Raw genomic sequence first — 20,159 nt, 5'->3', positions numbered from 1 at the left:
GTACAAGAATATGTTTGTCTTTCATAACCAAGCTCGTCCCATTTGTTCTTTTGGATTTCTTGATCATCCATACCGCCCCCGCAAAGTCCATTTCGCAAGAAGCCTTTATATCGATTCTTAATTATCTCCACGTGTCCTCGCGGAGAGTTGTTTGGATGGAGATTTAATCTTCAATAGATACTGCACATAACCCTGAACTCTTGCTTCATTCATGGAGTTGCTGGATTTGTCTGATCTAGCAAAGACATGTCTGATCTAGCAAAGACATGTACGTCTCACATCTTTCAGTGCATCACAAACAATAATCTGCATGATATTGATAGCCCATTTCAATCTGCTTTTTGAATTATCAGTTTTGAAACAGAATTAACAAGAGTTCAATTTACAAAGTGTAATAGAAAGAAAAAAGTTTTTGCGTTCTGAGACTTTACTTGCAGCCTTGACCCTATTGATGAATACACATGGTAGAAATGTTTATTTAAAGCACCTCTATGCTCTGAATGACACTTTGAAATTGGATCACTTCTTTTTTGTTACATCGTTCAAATGTCTAGAAGGTTTACAAGATTTGTATAATCCAGACACTAACAATTTAGGAGTAACCCTTGGCCATTATTTACTAAACCGTGCAGCTCCTTGATATGTATCAAGAATTACTGCAGCAAACGAATTGGGCCCTATACATACTTTATGTTTATGACATCCAAATATTGTATAAAACGGACCTCGGCATCGATACGAATTCATAGTCTCATTGATTGTAATACGTGATGTTTCTGCTGTATAATGGGCTATGAACATGCTATAAATACCCGAAACACTGAGCTTCTGCACTTTTTATCAAGGTTCAATCCACCCACTTTGCAAAGTGCTGTAACTGCAGATGGTTTCGAGTCAGTCGAAATATACGTGGCACAAAACCTAGGTGTTTTCATGGATACTGCCTCGTATAGATCATAATTATTATTTTTTCATTCATATATTTTATCTTTAAAATGTGTTTAAATTCGCATTTTTCCTTTAAATACAAAACTAAAAAAAAAGAGAGTTCATATAACATACGTTTGTTTCATGTCGAATAGATTCCAGTAATGCTCTCCTTAATGATGTGGATGTAATCAATATCTCATTTCCCTATGATTTCAATTTTGCCTTTCGTCTATAAGTGCACATTCCTGCGCTGACTTTGCCAATGACTGTATTTATTCAATTAAAATTACATATCCCAGCCTCATTGCATACCAATAGACCTTGATAATACCACAACGCAATGCTTAAATCATGTTGCAGGGACAGTGCAACGTTTTCAAAGTGGAAATAGGGGGTTGCGGACCCGGTTTAGGGAAGGATGAATATTAGGTCTTATTTTTGTGGCAGTATGGTCAGGAAAGCATGCACTTAGTATACAAGTGAGTCATCATCTTGAAATCCTTTGAAATCAAAACAAACGCTTAGCAGCTTAAACAGTAATGATCTAAACGATAATAAACATGACGTTCAAGACCATTATTATGCATGACGCAACCAATAAGTCTTCGGTGAAATGACATTCTGTCGAATATATACAATTTTACACATAACGTTCTATAGACAAATCCCGATATTTAGAAGTCATCGTTATCTGAATCGTCAGACTCTGTTACACGTATGTCTTCTTCGATCTCTGATAGAACATCTTCGTCGTATGAATCACTCATCATCATAAAACGTTTTTCAGAATGAGCTGCTCTCTCGTTAACAGAAAACTCGATTTCACTCATCCCTGATAAAGAGTCAGCCAGAGTAACATCAGCCGTCGGCCTAGTAGCAACAGCAGCTTCCGTATTCTCACAATGTCTACATCTACAGCCTGGGCCACAGAAGTTGCTGTTCTTCCGGCATTTACACTGGCGAATTAGACATTTACTTTTGGCACATGAACAACCTCTGGTTAAGTACAGTACATTTTCTTTAATTTTGCGAACATTGTCCGCAGAATCCCATTCCATACTTACTACTGTTTCTCCTTCAACATTTGAAACTTTGAATCCATATTTCCTGACATCAGGATACATAAATTTTTCTTGTTTAACGCTATCCCACACTGAACTAACCCAACAAGATCTTAACCAATGTAGCCGCAAAGCTTCATCAGAAGGTAAAAGTTCATCTTCATAGCCCACTTTCCAAGAAGCCCTGCGTACAATGTCCAATGCCTCTGAATGTTGTTCTAAAACAGAATCAGCAACGACACTGTGAAAAAGTTCTACAGGGGAGTCATAGTCGTGCAAACAAACTCGGTTTGCCATAAAATAAACACACATGACAAGACGGTAAAACGCTAATAAACCATTATTTGAATTTTCGTTGAGAATAGTCTGAGAAAGCTGTCCTGGACTTTTAGGGGATTCTCCGCCAGTTATAAAAGTTATGTATTGGAAGAAAGTTTTGAAGAAAAGACTCTTTCCTTTGCGAACAAAGAATGACACGAAATCGCATCCAGAACAAACGTACACAACTTGTAGACACTTCTTGACATCAATGTTTTTTGCAATTAAACGTCCAAGATCAGCGTCTTTCAAACAAGCAGATTGAAAAGTACTCAGGTCGAGATATTTTTCGTCACAATTATTAGCTCTGTATTGTATAACAATTTTCTTTTTGCCAAAATCTAAGGGAAGGCCAATCATTCCAATATCTCTATCGACGGAATAAATCAAAATGTTGTAACAACTAGTATCGAAAACATGTAGCCAGATTTGAGTGTCGCTTTCTTCGTGATTATGTACAATATTGTGTTTAGAGACCCCTCGGTACGTTACCACAAACCCACTCCATTCCTGCTCTCCTGGATCACCCAGACCTACATGAAACCCTCCTGATGTTATGAAAATTTGGCTCTCATTCTGCAAATATGATCTAACACGATGTATGAATTGTTGCGACAAATATCTGCAAAGCTTATGCTTATTTGGACGATGCTTGAGAAATTTCTCCCAATTCTTAGGTAACGGTGCATTATCGTCTATTGATTCGTATGCTGGAGGTTCATTTGTATTTCCCTTTTCACGACGCATTCTCTCCAAGTATTTCGGAGAGATCCCTTGGGTATTGTATTGATCAAAAAGAACTCGTACTTCTTTGTACCCTCTACGAAAATAAAATCCAATGTATCTTCGGCATAAAAAGTCTACGTATTCTTTAAATATCTTAAACTGATGCAATGGGGAAGAATGAATGATGTTCATTCCTTCCAGGATTACACACACAGATGAATTGTCACTAAATGGTGCACAATTATCTATCAACTTGTAATCAGCTGCTGTGTACCGTTTTCCAAAGTAATCGTAAACTACAGACTTGGCACCTTTATATGGCAGACCATCGATCGTACAAATTGCACGTGGACTTTCGACACATTGACCCAACTCTGAAATAGGCCTCTTTTTTTCCAATGAAAATGCCATTGCGTGTTTGTAACACTTTGTTATCATGCGCTTTTCTTTTTCTAAGTCACTTATTTTTCTTGCCCGAACGTTTTCTTTAGCGAAGGTTTTTAATTTGAATTTGCGCATCACCGGTTTCTTTTGTGAAGTCTCTTGTAATATTTGTGCTTTATACAGTGACTCATATGCTTCTTGTCCCAACTCTCTGTAACAGAGGAGACCTCTTTGCTGGACTGGGTTTGCTTCTACCTTAGAAAATATATGATATAGTGACGAATGGCTGGGGGTGTCAGAGAAGATGGAGGTATCAAATAGAGCATTGAAATAACTTCTAACATTTAGAAATTCATTTTCGACAACTGACCGCTGTAGGTCCCTCTGATAAAGATGCTGTCTTTGAGTGTCTGTTTGCTGTTCAAAGTTAGATACTATTTTGGCTTGGAATTCAAGAGTTGCACATGTTTTTTCAACGTGTTGTGGTAAGTGTCCCGAGAAACTGTTTTTACAATCTTTGTTAATTAACATTTCGTGACCTTCATCCCATGCAACCATTGAGAAATTTGTTCCTGTCACGCTGGATACAAATGCTCCTTTTCTTAAGTGCTCAATAACATACTCTGGAAAACTGTATATTGTACTTAAATGTAATGGAATCAAAAATGAATAATTCTGTCTATCAAAGGCATGAAAAATTGGGGCCATAGATTTGAGGGCAGCAATTCTGAGATTCCAATTACCTGTTCTAATTGCTAAATGTAGATTAATGTAACATAAGCAGTCTCTCGTGAGAAATCGATGCCAAAATCGAAAAGTTTCGAGTTTAGCAGACATTTCTTTGCAGAACACTAGGAATTCATCATGAAGAGCATTTAGAATTTGTGCCTGAAAATTTCTTTGTTGTTTTAGAAATTCAGACACACCTCTATACACCCCATCTTCACGTCTTAGACACGAAACAACTTTTCCAACCTTTTGAATGAATTCTTCTTCACTGAAGCCATCACATCTCCTTCCTTTGTACGACAGAAAACAACTGAGTTGTACCATAAAAATGGCTTCAAATACTTGTAACAAAAATTGGTGTGTACGTTTGAAATTAGAACAATTCCCTAAGCTTGACAATGTAGACTGTTTGTGTGTTATCTTTGCAACATCTTTTAACCCAGCGTCCCAAAATACCTTCATTAAAACTTCCTGATAATTCTTGAGAACATGCCAATCACCCAAGTATGGGATAACCCAATCTAAAGATTCTCTAAATTCGTTCTTAAGATTAACAAGAAGTCGAATTGTTGCACCATCCCCAACTACAATTAGGTGATTAATGTCTTTTCCAACTTTAAACGAATCGTATAAAAGGCCAAGTGAACGTTTCATGGTTTCGGGAGAGTCTGCTTTTTCATTAAGTATGTACATGTAAGAAAACTTTGATTTCTCAACTTCCTTCAAATGTTGTAGGGCTAATTTACATTTAAAACTTGGAATTACACTAGAAATATTATTTCTTACGTAATAGAATCTTTCCACAACGTACGAAAATGCTTCCTTATAAACTGATAATTCAGCTTTAATTTCTGAATCAGTTAATAAAAAGTGCTGTTCATCAAGTTGTGCTTTGATAGAAGTTGAAAATACGGGAATATCAAATGTTTGATGATGTGGTGCAACGAGATCATCTAATTCGGCTAGCCTCCTTCGAACTTTTGGTTTTTTAACTGGAACGAAAGATTGTGTTTGACTCTTCTCTACGCTGGGTGTTGTAAAGGAGTTTTCCTCATCATGTGACCTGATAGAATCTTTGCACGACACACGTAGTTGCTCATGTTCGTGAAACCTTTCAGATTTGGGTTTTGGTTGCTGAGCCATTATGGACGTCCCGTGCCAACTTCGAGTTTTGTCAACCGTAACAGCAGCATATGGAGTGAGAACATCAATATTATCTATGGACACTATGGTAAATGCAGAAGGTTTAAGTTCATTTAGAGGTCCAGATTCAGTGCGCTTGTCATGAATATCCTGCAAGAATCTGTCTAAAGTGCTCTCTGAGCAAGCAAATCCGATGTGGTTTAAGATTCTCAATAATTTTGTTGAGTGGGACATTCTTTTAACGCAGTTTGCCACTATGATTTGCAAAGGATAGTTATTGTCATCATGCATGACTAACTGTAAAAGAAATATAGCTACAGCTCTCCTCTGTTTTTTTCTATGATAGGAATGTCCTTCTTCAGAAGGAAATTGGATATATTCTTTGCATATATCTATATCTGACTGCCTGAAAAATTTGGTCTCCTCCGTAGAAGCTGTTATCATACAAACAATGTTCCAAATAAGGGGGTTGAATAACTTATATGCAGTCTGAAATTCGAATTCAGCCAAGGACATTGGGTTAGAAACAAAAGCGCTGGTAATGCGCTTTCCTTGTTTGCGTAAAGAATCATTGCAGTGCGATGTTATGTTTCTAAACTGTGTGTTAACATCAGATTGTGTATCAGCGGACAACTGAAATTCTCCTTCTGTCATCTCGACATCGTCACTTCCTTCGCTTCTTTGGATCATGTGAAGTTTTGAGTGTGACAAATGCCAGGCGTTTAATATATCATCATGTGATAGATTCGAAGGATAATAAAACAGTCCGTGCTTTCGTGCAATTCGATTTGAATGCAACAGATCACCAAACTTATGAATTATTCTACCATTTACATACGATGGGCTTTTTTGTATATTGTGATGATTAACATTTTCCTTACATAGCTTCTTAATTTCAGACACATAGTAGTCGTATACTTTTACAAACAAGAAACATCCATCATCTTTGCATAATTTACATACATAAAGGAAAACAGCACACATAACTTTCAGTTGCACTGTTTCCTGGTCAGCTTCTGCATATTGTTCAGCCTCTTTTTGCAACATATCTTGCAGTTCATCAATTGAAGATGCCGGTTTATTCATGTGCTTTAAGCAGTATCTGTAACACGGGCTGCATAATATGCTATCTTCATTTAAGGTCAAATTGTCATTGATATTCAAGAGTCTGTCCATATCTATATCGATTATTGAAGAACATGAATATCTTTTGTCTTCTGATTTAAGGTTATTTTCACAAACTGAGCAGGAATCCCAGTTTCGAAAATGCGATAATTGGGATCTATGTTTCATACATAATGGTATTGCATCTGGAATGGAATTAGATTCTACAGAAAAACAAGTATTAAAAGTTTCAATGCTGCAGTGGCAGTCTCTCTGAGACGTGTTTGAACAAATGTCATAATATGACAAAAAACAATCTGTCCTTTCTTTCTTCCTATGCTTTTTTGGAGTGTAGGTGGGATTCTTAAGTTTTTTAGTGTATTTTGCCGTGCACTTTGAACAAATGTAGCCTTCTAGTTCAACAGCACATGAACGCATTATGAGTTCAACTAATTCTTTTGATTTAATAGCTGACAAACTATAATATCTAAAAGATTTACAGTTACATATCTTACACTGACCGCATTCCTGCTTTCCACAAGCAGGTATTGGTCTTTTCTTCACCCCAAGGATAGTACAGACGTCAAAGTGTGGCGGGTATGTAAATCAGGTAAAGTCTGACTGTTGCATGATTCTGGTGGTCTACCAGATGGATGTACATCGTCGCTGGACATCATGGTCGGCGGTGAAGAAGTTGTCAAGATGTAGGAGGATGATTCTGGTGGTCTACCAGATGGCTGTACATCGTCGCGGGACATCATGGTCGGCGATGGAGAAGTTGGCACTGTGTCGGAGGATGATTCTGGTGGTCTACCAGATGGATGTACATCGTCGCTGGACATCATGGTCGGCGGTGAAGAAGTTGTCAAGATGTAGGAGGATGATTCTGGTGGTTACATCGTCGCTGGACATCATGGTCGGCGATGGAGAAGTTAGCACTGTGTCGGGGGATGATTCTGGTGGTCTACCAGATGGATGTACATCGTCGCTGGACATCATGGTCGGCGATGGAGAAGTTGGCATTGTGTCGGAGGATGATTCTGGTGGTCTACCAGATGGATGTACATCGTCGCTGGACATCATGGTCGGCGATGGAGAAGTTGGCACTGTGTCGGAGGATGATTCTGGTGGTCTACCAGATGGATGTACATCGTCGCTGGACATCATGGTCGGCGATGGAGAAGTTGGCACTGTGTCGGAGGATGATTCTGGTGGTCTACCAGATGGATGTACATCGTCGCTGGACATGGTCGGCGATGGAGAAGTTGGCACTGTGTCGGAGGATGATTCTGGTGGTCTACAAGATGGATGTACATCGTCGCTGGACATCATGGTCGGCGATGGAGAAGTTGGCACTGTGTCGGAGGATGATTCTGGTGGTCTACCAGATGGATGTACATCGTCGCTGGACATCATGGTCGGCGATGAAGAAGTTGTCAAGATGTCGGAGGATGATTCTGGTGGTCTACCAGATGGATGTACATCGTCGCTGGACATCATGGTCGGCGATGGAGAAGTTAGCACTGTGTCGGAGGATGATTCTGGTGGTCTACCAGATGGCTGGACATCGTCACTAGACATCGTTGTCGGCGATGGAGAAGTTGTAAAGATGCTTGTGTCAACCAGCTGGATTTCTGAAGAATTACTGGAGTTGGGTGGATGCTATGCGCCATACACAAAGAACATAATGTACACGCATTAATTCTTCAGAATCTCTAAACACTCAGTAGTTCTTGAGAAGGCATGTATTTCAAATTAATTTGCATTGTGATGAGAATGATATCGTTCAAATACCGTGATGTAATATATTTCATTAAACTTTGTAGTCGATATTAATTGCAGAATGAATTGATGAATATTGATTGTCTATTGATTGTATGTGTTTACAGTATTTTTTTTTTGTTAAACAAAGACGTTTTTTGTAGAGTGATGTGAAGAAAAAAAAATTGGCTGTAAACTAAAAAATCTCCGTAGCATTGTCGTATCCGAACTTTTGGAGCTGGAGGAATCCATAAATGGGTCAGAAAATATTGAGTGATGGATTTGGAAATTACTCTGATTTGACATAAATGAAATATTTGCATGTAAGTCAGCAAAATAATGAACCTAAAAAATCTAAATACACTAATGTTTAAAAATTGTAACAGATGGTATAAAGTCATATTGGTGAAGGCCCTACTTATACCACCACCGTTCCTTTGAGTGTATAGGGGTTTCAAAATGTTAAAACAAGCTAACCCTACTTCTTCAGATCTGTAAGGAATAATATAATCTGGGATACATAATTTTGCTTTTATGTCAAATTTAAGAAGTCAAATGAGTCAATATCAGAAGTAGTAACGTTATTGAAAAATCAAATACCTTCCTTTTCCTGCGCCGACGTACAGTTTGCTTCCTTCGCATCGTCCGCTTTATTACCCCTTTTCTTTGGATGTAGGGAGAGCGTTTGCATGGTAGTGGTGTTTCTGAGATTTTCCTGTCATAACGTGTGACATTGATTTCACGGTAGGGGATGAAGGAAACTATCTTCCTGCCGATGTGCTGATGTGGGGGCAATGTCGGCGGATCTGGCATATTCGCATACCTGCGTGGATTGATAAATCCTGGAGATGACCATTTCTGTTGCAGTTTCTTCTTATTCCATTTTCTTTTTCTTTTTTGGCGTCTCTCAAACTGCTGCTTGCCGTATCTCTCTCTCCTCGTGTACATATACAAATCCAAATCCGTCTCTGTCCACGGCTCTTTCTTACTCTTTTGCTTCAAAGTTACACACTATTTTTTCAGTTCTTTCGGGATCCATTTCCGAAATTGAGTTTTAGCGGACGAACATACACGAAATTTATGGAAAAGGTGTAAATCTAAAGAAAACGCTAGAAACGCTTTTCCTAGTGGCAGGAGATGCAGTCCATCGTGAAAGAACATACAATCAGAATCGACAAAGTCATGAGAAAAGTCGACGTACTCACATCCTAATTTTTGACATAATATCTCAAGTCCAGAATTGAATATTAGTGAGCGTTCATACAATTCCTGGGAGTCCCAACGCGGAAGAATTCCAGAGAATACAATAGATGCAGATCTGAATAGTTCAGAAAGAGTGTGAAATAGATTGAGGTAATGCTTCTTATCTCTCTCCCATAAACCAAACTTTAAGTTGTTTGTTCCAACATGCACGTAGACGTAATCAAATTCTTCATCATATACAATATCATGGAATTTCTCTCTGATTAATGTACGAATGGTCTGTATAGTTGCTCCCGGAAAGCAGAGTAACACTGAAAATGTAGCCAACGTCAAGATGTAGGAGATATTCTTCTAAGTCTCGCAAAATAGAGTCCCCAATGATCAGAACTTTATTTGGTCTGCTGCAGGAGATGTTTGGACATCTCGCTGACAGGAGAAGCAGTCTGCCATTGTGGTCTGATGTGTCCTGTTAAAATGAAGGATAAATCAAAGAGGATAATTTATTGTGCACTTATGCATTTATCTTTGTATTAAGGCTAAAATCATTGTCATCATTATTAAAGTAGGGTCTTCTTCCAACAACAGCAACAACTAAATTGTTCATTTGACAATGTTATTTCAATAGCCCTGCAATATGCAAGCAGCACGTTTATAAATTAGCAAAGTAAAAATTCACCCATGCAATAGGCCATATTCCTTTTAAGTGTACATTGTCTAGGCCTAACATAGTGACTAACATGTACACAGTATAACCAATCAGAGAAAGATATCCATTGAGTAGAAGTTGTCTAGATCTAGAATAGTTATTAAGAAAAAAAGAGTCAAAAATGAAACGAATTTATCCACAGCAATGGATGGGCCCAGAATTATTCTCTCAAACATTGTGGCATGCATTCTCAAATCATTACGTCAACTACAAGTATGTGTAGATTATAGCGCTAAGCTACTGATTTTCAACTGAATCATCCTCACCGTAAGGGAAAAAAAAAAAACAGAACAAACATCCACCCTACGTTTGTTATGAATAGTGATGAATAGAACGATATAATCATGAGTCTTATAAAAAAAAACCCACAAGGAACTGTGAAAGGACGGAATTTGATATAGGCTCACAAAGAGAAATACCAGCCATTATATCCCTAATGGTCAAACGTTAATACACAAAAGTGCATGACACTGCATTGTAAAAAAAGACAGACATTTATATTGTTTCCATGGCAACAACAAATCTTAATCGTACGACGGGACGGATTAAAAGATCTCTATTTTTTTAAGTAAGGAGAATCATATCAGAGTTGATGAGCAAGACTTAGATGTCATGCACTATTTGCTTGCTACTGTTCCCTACATTGATTCACCAAAATGGCTATCGCTACACAATAAATACTGAATGGTCACGATGCTATGGTACAAGATTTCGCACGAGGTTCAAGATAGAGGTGCTCTATTCAATGAAGTGAAGCCGAGTTGAATAGTGCACCTCATCTTTCGTCGAGTGCGAAATCTTGTTCCATTGCACGATTAAGGACCATACACTATTTTGTTTTATGCAGCTCCTCGAACGTCAACAGATGTTTTCCTCACACAGCTAGATGATTTGGACTCCCTTCTAAGAGCAATTGCCAGAGATATCCCAGACGACGAAGCCATCGTGGACCTTGGGAAAGAGTTGGGCTTCACTGTGGGAAATATCAAGAACTTCATTCGAACTAACAGTCGGTACCATGCAGTAACTAGCGATGGAACTCTCAGCATGCTTCGTAAATGGAGTGAGAGGGTGAGCCCGTCGTCACTTCGACCGGACCTTAGAGGAGCTCTGATGAGAGCCCAGCTTGTCAGGATTGCTGAGACACATCTACCATTGGGTATGTGTAGATTATAGCGCTAAGCTACTGATTTTCAACTGAATCATCCTCACCGTAAGGAAAAAAAAAAACAGATCAAACATCCACCCTACGTTTGTTATGAATAGTGATGAATAGAACGATATAATCATGAGTCTTATAAAAAAAAACCCACAAGGAACTGTGAAAGGACGGAATTTGATATAGGCTCACAAAGAGAAATACCAGCCATTATATCCCTAATGGTCAAACGTTAATACACAAAAGTGCATGACACTGCATTGTAAAAAAAGACAGACATTTATATTGTTTCCATGGCAACAACAAATCTTAATCGTACGACGGGACGGATTAAAAGATCTCTATTTTTTTTAAGTAAGGAGAATCATATCAGAGTTGATGAGCAAGACTTAGATGTCATGCAGTATTTGCTTGCAACTGTTCCCTACATTGATTCACCAAAATGGCTATCGCTACACAATAAATACTGAATGGTCACGATGCTGTGGTACAAGATTTCGCACGAGGTTCAAGATAGAGGTGCTCTATTCAATGAAGTGAAGCCGAGTTGAATAGTGCACCTCATCTTTCGTCGAGTGCGAAATCTTGTTCCATTGCACGATTAAGGACCATACACTATTTTGTTTTATGCAGCTCCTCGAACGTCAACAGATGTTTTCCTCACACAGCTAGATGATTTGGACTCCCTTCTAAGAGCAATTGCCAGAGATATCCCAGACGACGAAGCCATCGTGGACCTTGGGAAAGAGTTGGGCTTCACTGTGGGAAATATCAAGAACTTCATTCGAACTAACAGTCGGTACCATGCAGTAACTAGCGATGGAACTCTCAGCATGCTTCGTATGTGGAGCCAATTGGTAAGCCCGTCGTCACTTCGATCAGACCTGAGAGGAGCTCTGATGAGAGCCAAGCTAGTCCGGATTGCTGAGACGTATCTACAATTGGGTATGTGTAAATTATTGCGCTAAGCAACTGATTTTTAACTGGATCATCCTCACTGTAGAGATAGTAAATCAAACATCTACCCTATTGTGATGAACAGTGACTAATTGAACGATATAATTATTGGTCTGATCCAAAAATCTACAACGGCGGGAGGACGGAATTTGATAGATTTTTTTGTTTGTTTGTTTACTTTTTGTTCGCAAAAAGAAATGTTAACATCATACCAGCCATTATATCCATACACATCAACGGCGTAAATCCGTACTAAGGAGTGGGGGGGGGGGGGGGGGGGGGATGATCGGCGATAGCCGCCATCACCACGATTCCAAGCCCATAACCGGACCGGCGCAGCCCTTGGGGGGAGGGGGGGGGGGGGAGAAGCTTGCCCCCCCCCCTCCCCACACACACACACACACTTTACAGGGATCAAAATGTCCCACTCTTTTCCATGCAAAGTGGGAGGGAAGTGGCAGCAAAAATATGAAGACTTTTTGTTCTTGTTTTGATTTTGTTTGTTTGTTTGTTTGTCAGCCGACTTTCGGTGGCAAATCAGACATTAAAAGTATGAAGACTTTTTTGTTGTTGTTTCTCTTGTCTTTTGATGTTCTTTCTTCTTGACTGACAGGCGATTTAGACACCCCCCCCCCTTTCAAAAACGTAGCGCAGCCCTGAATAATGCTCAGATAAATTCAATAAAATGCTAATATTTTATTATGGATATCCACTTTTTTTTGTATGTAATAACGTAGTAGATATTTTTCCTGTAGCTATTAATTGTGTTCTTCAATTTTCTTGATTTAAGTCAGTAAAGCAATCATCCCAGGGGCATCGTTCCGTTTTAATGATGGGGGGTAGGGGAGGGACTTGGAGTTTGAATATCTGTGCGAGGGAGCGGAGCGGCCTAGTGGGGGGAGGGTGTGGGAGGGGGGTATCCCCCTCCCACACAAGGAAAATTTGGCATTTTCAGACCTGAAATTCAGCGATCTGGTGCACACTTTTGGTGAAATTTGGGATTTTTCCTATAAAAAAGTAAGAAAAAAATATTCATAGATAAATGAATGATACATCGTGGTATTCAGCTCTTGCTCCGCCTGTGGGACATCACTGTGAAGGCCTACTAAATAGTGGGGCCTATCACCGGCGTGGCCAGGATTTGATCTTAGGGAGAGCGGTTAGATGCGAGGGAGCGATGCGAGGGAGGGGGAGGGTGTGAGAACTTTTTGCATATTGATGTTGTAAATGGTGCAATTTGATGCATTTTTTGCGTGTTTTATCGACTTGAAACAGTCCAACATGTTTAAAGGGGAAGGCTAGTAACTAATGAGTGGGAATCAGTGGAAATGCTGGGAGATGATTGTTCCAATCCTTATGGGATTCATTCAAGAGTTCATTGTATATCTATTGTTGTGTGAAAATGATTTGCTTCAGAACGGTCTTATATTCAAGTAATGTGCAGATTAATGCTCCGTCACTGACCAGGGACGCTAACCTGGAAGCATGAAACTGCACATTACTTGAATATGAGACCATTCTGAAGCAAATCATTTTCACACAACAATAGATATACAATGAACTCTTGAATGAATCCCATAAGGATTGGAACAATCATCTCCCAGCATTTCCACTGATTCCCACTGATCAGTTACTAGCCTTCCCCTTTAAGGTAGCAGTACATTTTATGTAGATTATTATTGAACAATTTTGCTTATAAAATGGTATCATTTCGAGAAACTTCTTGTATTAATTCTTACACTGAAGATCATGGACGCGATCATGAATTTTGACATTGTACAGTCCAAAAACGGCCGTTTATAGCTATATTTTTTCGCTTAGGAAATTAAGGGGGCCGCACCGGGCGCAACTGCTAGCAGTTACTGGCAGCAACATCGGGAGAATGACATAACGATTAAATGCGAGCGAGCGAAGCGAGCGAGCTTGAACATTTTGATATTGTACAGTTCAAAAATGGCCGCTTGTAGCTATATTTTTTCGCTTTGAAAATTACGGGGGGGGGGCGCACCGGGCGCAACTGCTGGCAATTGCCCGGCAGCAACATCAGGAGAATGGCATAGCGATTAAATGCGAGCGAGCGAAGCAAGCGAGCTTCAACATTTTGATATTGTATAGTCCAAAAACGGCCGCTTGTAGCTATATTTTTTCGCTTTGAAATTTAAGGGGGGGGGGGGTCGCACCGGGTACAAGATTTCGCACGAGGTTCAAGATAGAGGTGCTCTATTCAATGAAGTGAAGCCGAGTTGAATAGTGCACCTCATCTTTCGTCGAGTGCGAAATCTTGTTCCATTGCACGATTAAGGACCATACACTATTTTGTTTTATGCAGCTCCTCGAACGTCAACAGATGTTTTCCTCACACAGCTAGATGATTTGGACTCCCTTCTAAGAGCAATTGCCAGAGATATCCCAGACGACGAAGCCATCGTGGACCTTGGGAAAGAGTTGGGCTTCACTGTGGGAAATATCAAGAACTTCATTCGAACTAACAGTCGGTACCATGCAGTAACTAGCGATGGAACTCTCAGCATGCTTCGTATGTGGAGCCAATTGGTAAGCCCGTCGTCACTTCGATCAGACCTGAGAGGAGCTCTGATGAGAGCCAAGCTAGTCCGGATTGCTGAGACGTATCTACAATTGGGTATGTGTAAATTATTGCGCTAAGCAACTGATTTTTAACTGGATCATCCTCACTGTAGAGATAGTAAATCAAACATCTACCCTATTGTGATGAACAGTGACTAATTGAACGATATAATTATTGGTCTGATCCAAAAATCTACAACGGCGGGAGGACGGAATTTGATAGATTTTTTTGTTTGTTTGTTTACTTTTTGTTCGCAAAGAGAAATGTTAACATCATACCAGCCATTATATCCATACACATCAACGGCGTAAATCCGTACTAAGGAGTGGGGGGGGGGGGGGGGGGGGGGATGATCGGCGATAGCCGCCATCACCACGATTCCAAGCCCATAACCGGACCGGCGCAGCCCTTGGGGGGAGGGGGGGGGGGGGAGAAGCTTGCCCCCCCCCCTCCCCACACACACACACACACTTTACAGGGATCAAAATGTCCCACTCTTTTCCATGCAAAGTGGGAGGGAAGTGGCAGCAAAAATATGAAGACTTTTTGTTCTTGTTTTGATTTTGTTTGTTTGTTTGTTTGTCAGCCGACTTTCGGTGGCAAATCAGACATTAAAAGTATGAAGACTTTTTTGTTGTTGTTTCTCTTGTCTTTTGATGTTCTTTCTTCTTGACTGACAGGCGATTTAGACACCCCCCCCCCCTTTCAAAAACGTAGCGCAGCCCTGAATAATGCTCAGATAAATTCAATAAAATGCTAATATTTTATTATGGATATCCACTTTTTTTTGTATGTAATAACGTAGTAGATATTTTTCCTGTAGCTATTAATTGTGTTCTTCAATTTTCTTGATTTAAGTCAGTAAAGCAATCATCCCAGGGGCATCGTTCCGTTTTAATGATGGGGGGTAGGGGAGGGACTTGGAGTTTGAATATCTGTGCGAGGGAGCGGAGCGGCCTAGTGGGGGGAGGGTGTGGGAGGGGGGTATCCCCCTCCCACACAAGGAAAATTTGGCATTTTCAGACCTGAAATTCAGCGATCTGGTGCACACTTTTGGTGAAATTTGGGATTTTTCCTATAAAAAAGTAAGAAAAAAATATTCATAGATAAATGAATGATACATCGTGGTATTCAGCTCTTGCTCCGCCTGTGGGACATCACTGTGAAGGCCTACTAAATAGTGGGGCCTATCACCGGCGTGGCCAGGATTTGATCTTAGGGAGAGCGGTTAGATGCGAGGGAGCGATGCGAGGGAGGGGGAGGGTGTGAGAACTTTTTGCATATTGATGTTGTAAATGGTGCAATTTGATGCATTTTTTTGCGTGTTTTATCGACTTGAAACAGTCCAACATGTTTAAAGGGGAAGGCTAGTAACTAATGAGTGGGAATCAGTGGAAATGCTGGGAGATGATTGTTCCAATCCTTATGGGATTCATTCAAGAGTTCATTGTATATCTATTGTTGTGTGAAAATGATTTGCTTCAGAACGGTCTTATATTCAAGTAATGTGCAGATTAATGCTCCGTCACTGACCAGGGACGCTAACCTGGAAGCATGAAACTGCACATTACTTGAATATGAGACCATTCTGAAGCAAATCATTTTCACACAACAATAGATATACAATGAACTCTTGAATGAATCCCATAAGGATTGGAACAATCATCTCCAGCATTTCCACTGATTCCCACTGATCAGTTACTAGCCTTCCCCTTTAAGGTAGCAGTACATTTTATGTAGATTATTATTGAACAATTTTGCTTATAAAATGGTATCATTTCGAGAAACTTCTTGTATTAATTCTTACACTGAAGATCATGGACGCGATCATGAATTTTGACATTGTACAGTCCAAAAACGGCCGTTTATAGCTATATTTTTTCGCTTAGGAAATTAAGGGGGCCGCACCGGGCGCAACTGCTAGCAGTTACTGGCAGCAACATCGGGAGAATGACATAACGATTAAATGCGAGCGAGCGAAGCGAGCGAGCTTGAACATTTTGATATTGTACAGTTCAAAAATGGCCGCTTGTAGCTATATTTTTTCGCTTTGAAAATTACGGGGGGGGGGGGGGCGCACCGGGCGCAACTGCTGGCAATTACCCGGCAGCAACATCAGGAGAATGGCATAGCGATTAAATGCGAGCGAGCGAAGCAAGCGAGCTTCAACATTTTGATATTGTATAGTCCAAAAACGGCCGCTTGTAGCTATTTTTTTTCGCTTTGAAATTTAAGGGGGGGGGGGGGGTCGCACCGGGCGCAACTGCTGGCAATTACCCGGCAACAACATCAGGAGAATGGCATGACGATTAAATGCGAGCGAGCGAAGCGAGCGAGCTTGAAAATTTTGATATTGTACAGTTAAAAAATGGTCGCTTGTAGCTATATTTTTTCGCTTCGAAAATTACCGGGGGGGGGGGGGGCGCATCCGGCGCAACTGCTGGCAATTACCCGGCATCAACATCAGGAGAATAGCATAGCGATTAAATGCGAGCGAGCGAAGCAAGCGAGCTTGAAAATTTTGATTATTTTATATAGTCCAAAAACGGCCGCTTGTAGCTATATTTTTTCGCTTTGAAATTTAAGGGGGGGGGGGGTCGCACCGGGCGCAACTGCTGGCAATTACCCGGCAACAACATCAGGAGAATGGCATGACGATTAAATGCGAGCGAGCTTGAAAATTTTGATATTGTACAGTCCAAAAACGGCCGCTTGTAGCTATATTTTTCGCTTTGAAAATTAAGGGGGGGGGGGGTTCATACCGGGCGCAACTGCTGGCAATTACCCGACAGCAACATCAGGAGAATGGCGTGACGATTAAATGCTGGCGAGCGAAGCGAGCGAGCTTGAAAATTTTGATATTGTACAGTCCAAAAACGGCAGCTTGTAGCTATATTTTTTCGCTTTGAAAATTAAGGCGGGGGGGGGGGGGGGGTCGCACCGGGCGCAACTGCTGGCAATTACCCGGCAGCAACATCAGGAAAATGGCATAGCGATTAAATGCGAGCGAGCGAAGCAAGCGAGCTTGAAAATTTAGATATTTTACAGTCCAAAAACGGCCGCTTGTAGTTATATTTTTTTCGCTTAGGAAATCAAGTGGGTGGGGGCGCACCGGGAGCAACTGCTGGCAATTGCTGACAGCAACATCAGGAGAATGTCATAACGATTGAATGCGAGCGAGCGAGAAAATTTTGATATTTTACAGTCCAAAAACTGCCGTTTGTAGCTGTAATTTTTTCGCTTAGGAAATTAAGGGGGGTGGGCGCGCACCGGGCGCAACTGCTGGCAATTACTGGCAGAAACAAATATCTCGTAAACACATTTATGATGTAATCTGGGGAATTTTCAATCCCAGAAGTGTATACTATTTTTTTTAGGGGGGGGGGACCCTCCGTTAATTGAAAGTATCCTATATCTCCTCCCACCCAAGGAACATTTGCATTTCTTTAAACTGAAGTAACAGACCCGGTGCACACTTTTGATGAAACATTTTGAAATCTGTCGATCTAAAGTGCATTATGTAGAAATGACTGAACGGGGACGGTATGGGAGGGGTTAGGCCTATCCCCCTCTTACGCGAGGGAGATTTTGTATTTTCAAAATTGAAATTCAGCCATCTTTGGGTGAAATAGTTAGACAGTTTTCTATCAAAAAAGTAAGAGTATTTCCACATCTCGGGAGTTGCGAGCTGGAGCAAAATGATCTGATTGTCCCCAGTACTTTTATGGGGGAACCATCCCCCTCCATCGACGCCTCTGCATATGAGGGAGCTTTTGTAAGTGAAAGATCCGCTGCACACTCTTTGATAAATATAAGGAAATAAAACGTCAATCTCAAAAGTGTACAAAGTCTATCGAAAGGGACCCAGTAGCGGATCTTTTGCATATTCATGATTGCAATTCAGCGATCCGGTGCATAATTCTGGCGGTACTTGTCCAATTTTCCATAAAGAAAGTTCGAGATTTGTCCTCATCTCGGGAATTGCTTGGAGGACAAATGATATGTCTGCCCCCAACATTTCCGTAGGGGGCGGGGCAAATGCCCCTTTGCCCCTTTGCCCCTTTGCCCCCCCCCCCCCCCCCCCTCCGAGATAGATTCGACGCCCCTGATCATCCCTGGGTATGCCCATAGATGTATCAGAGTCATCATCGTTTTCAGGAATGATGCAGGAAATGGAGGGGGGGTTCAATTATGGCGGCAAATTTTTTGTTATTGTTGTTGTTTTTTCGTACATAATTTGCAGATGGTCCCGAGTTGCTCGCTTCATAGCATGTTTACATGTAAGCCTATGCTATTTGACGTTGTCAACGTCTGGACCATACCTTATGTCGATATTACTTTCTTAGCGAGCGAGCGAAGCGAGCGAGCGCTTGAGAAAATTATGTATACATTATCCTACAAGATAGAATACTGTTCAGCTCTGTTACCTGTCTGAAGGCGGGCGTACGAACGTCATGCAATATGACAGAAATGATACAATCATATTTCTGCTTCCTCCATTTTTTTCTCAAATTTCAGGGGGGGGGGGATGATTGTACAGGCCATCCCCCCTCCTCCATTTCAGGGGGGGGGATATATCCCCCCCATCCCCCCCCCCATCCCCCCCCCCGGGATTTACGCCCATGATACACATGTGTCAAACTTAGTCACACGAGAGCGCACGAAACTGCACTATAAACAGGGCAGTCATGTCTTTTGTTTCTATGGCAACAACAAATCCCATTTGTACGACGGGACGTAATGAAAAAAAAATAGCTGGGTTTTGAAAGTAAGGAGAATCATATCAGAGTAAATGAGCAAGACTTAAATGTCATGTGGTGTTTGTTTGCTACTGTTCCCTACATTACTTAAACAAAAAAGCTAGCATGCCGATCTAAAAGATCTCATTTTTTTTAGACGATAAAACTTTCTCGAAAGCTGTTGAATTCCGTCCCATATTCCTCGTGCGTTAGGCAGGAGCTTCACACAGGGTGGAAGATTCAAAGTCTATTGTCATGATAATGAGTTTGAGTCTTCGAGTGTACATAAAGGAGGTGGATATTCCTCGTCTCTCATCTTTTCGAAGTGTGAACAAAGGACATTTCCAACATCACGACTATGTGACAACAAAGACACCACAGTCATTCAATTCAACAGGCACATGCACACTGTGTATTATGTTCGGTAAACTGGCACCTCGTCTACAACCACACTGTCCGCTGTTCACCTAGTCTAATGCCATCTCGTCTAAACTCACTTCGTCTATATGTCCAACTCGTCTACCAACCATTTTGTCTAAATGCCAATTAGTCTAATTGCCATTTCGTCTACTAACCATTTAATCTAATCTCTAATTTGTCTAAGTCACATTTCGTCTAATACCCATTATGTCTATTGACCATTTCATCTATT

At 40.7% G+C, this 20,159-nt stretch overlaps 1 protein-coding gene across 1 annotated transcript; it reads right to left on the bottom strand.

Moving 5' to 3' along the window:
- Positions 1 to 1,604: 1,604 nt before the first annotated feature.
- Positions 1,605 to 6,833, bottom strand: LOC139713845 (uncharacterized). Its single transcript, XM_071625550.1, has 2 exons — positions 5,235 to 6,833; positions 1,605 to 5,198 (listed from the first exon to the last, which is right to left on the bottom strand). The coding sequence occupies exons 1-2, from the start codon at positions 6,831 to 6,833 to the stop codon at positions 1,605 to 1,607; spliced, it is 5,193 nt and encodes a 1,730-aa protein (XP_071481651.1).
- Between the last annotated feature and the right edge of the window lie 13,326 nt (positions 6,834 to 20,159).

The sequence above is a fragment of the Diadema antillarum genome, unplaced genomic scaffold, assembly GCF_040938485.1.
Source record: "Diadema antillarum isolate AM-2024a unplaced genomic scaffold, OU_Dant_1.0 seq00002075_RagTag, whole genome shotgun sequence".
Taxonomy (NCBI): Eukaryota; Metazoa; Echinodermata; class Echinoidea; order Diadematoida; family Diadematidae; genus Diadema; species Diadema antillarum.
This window is presented reverse-complemented; position numbering and strand designations above follow the sequence as displayed.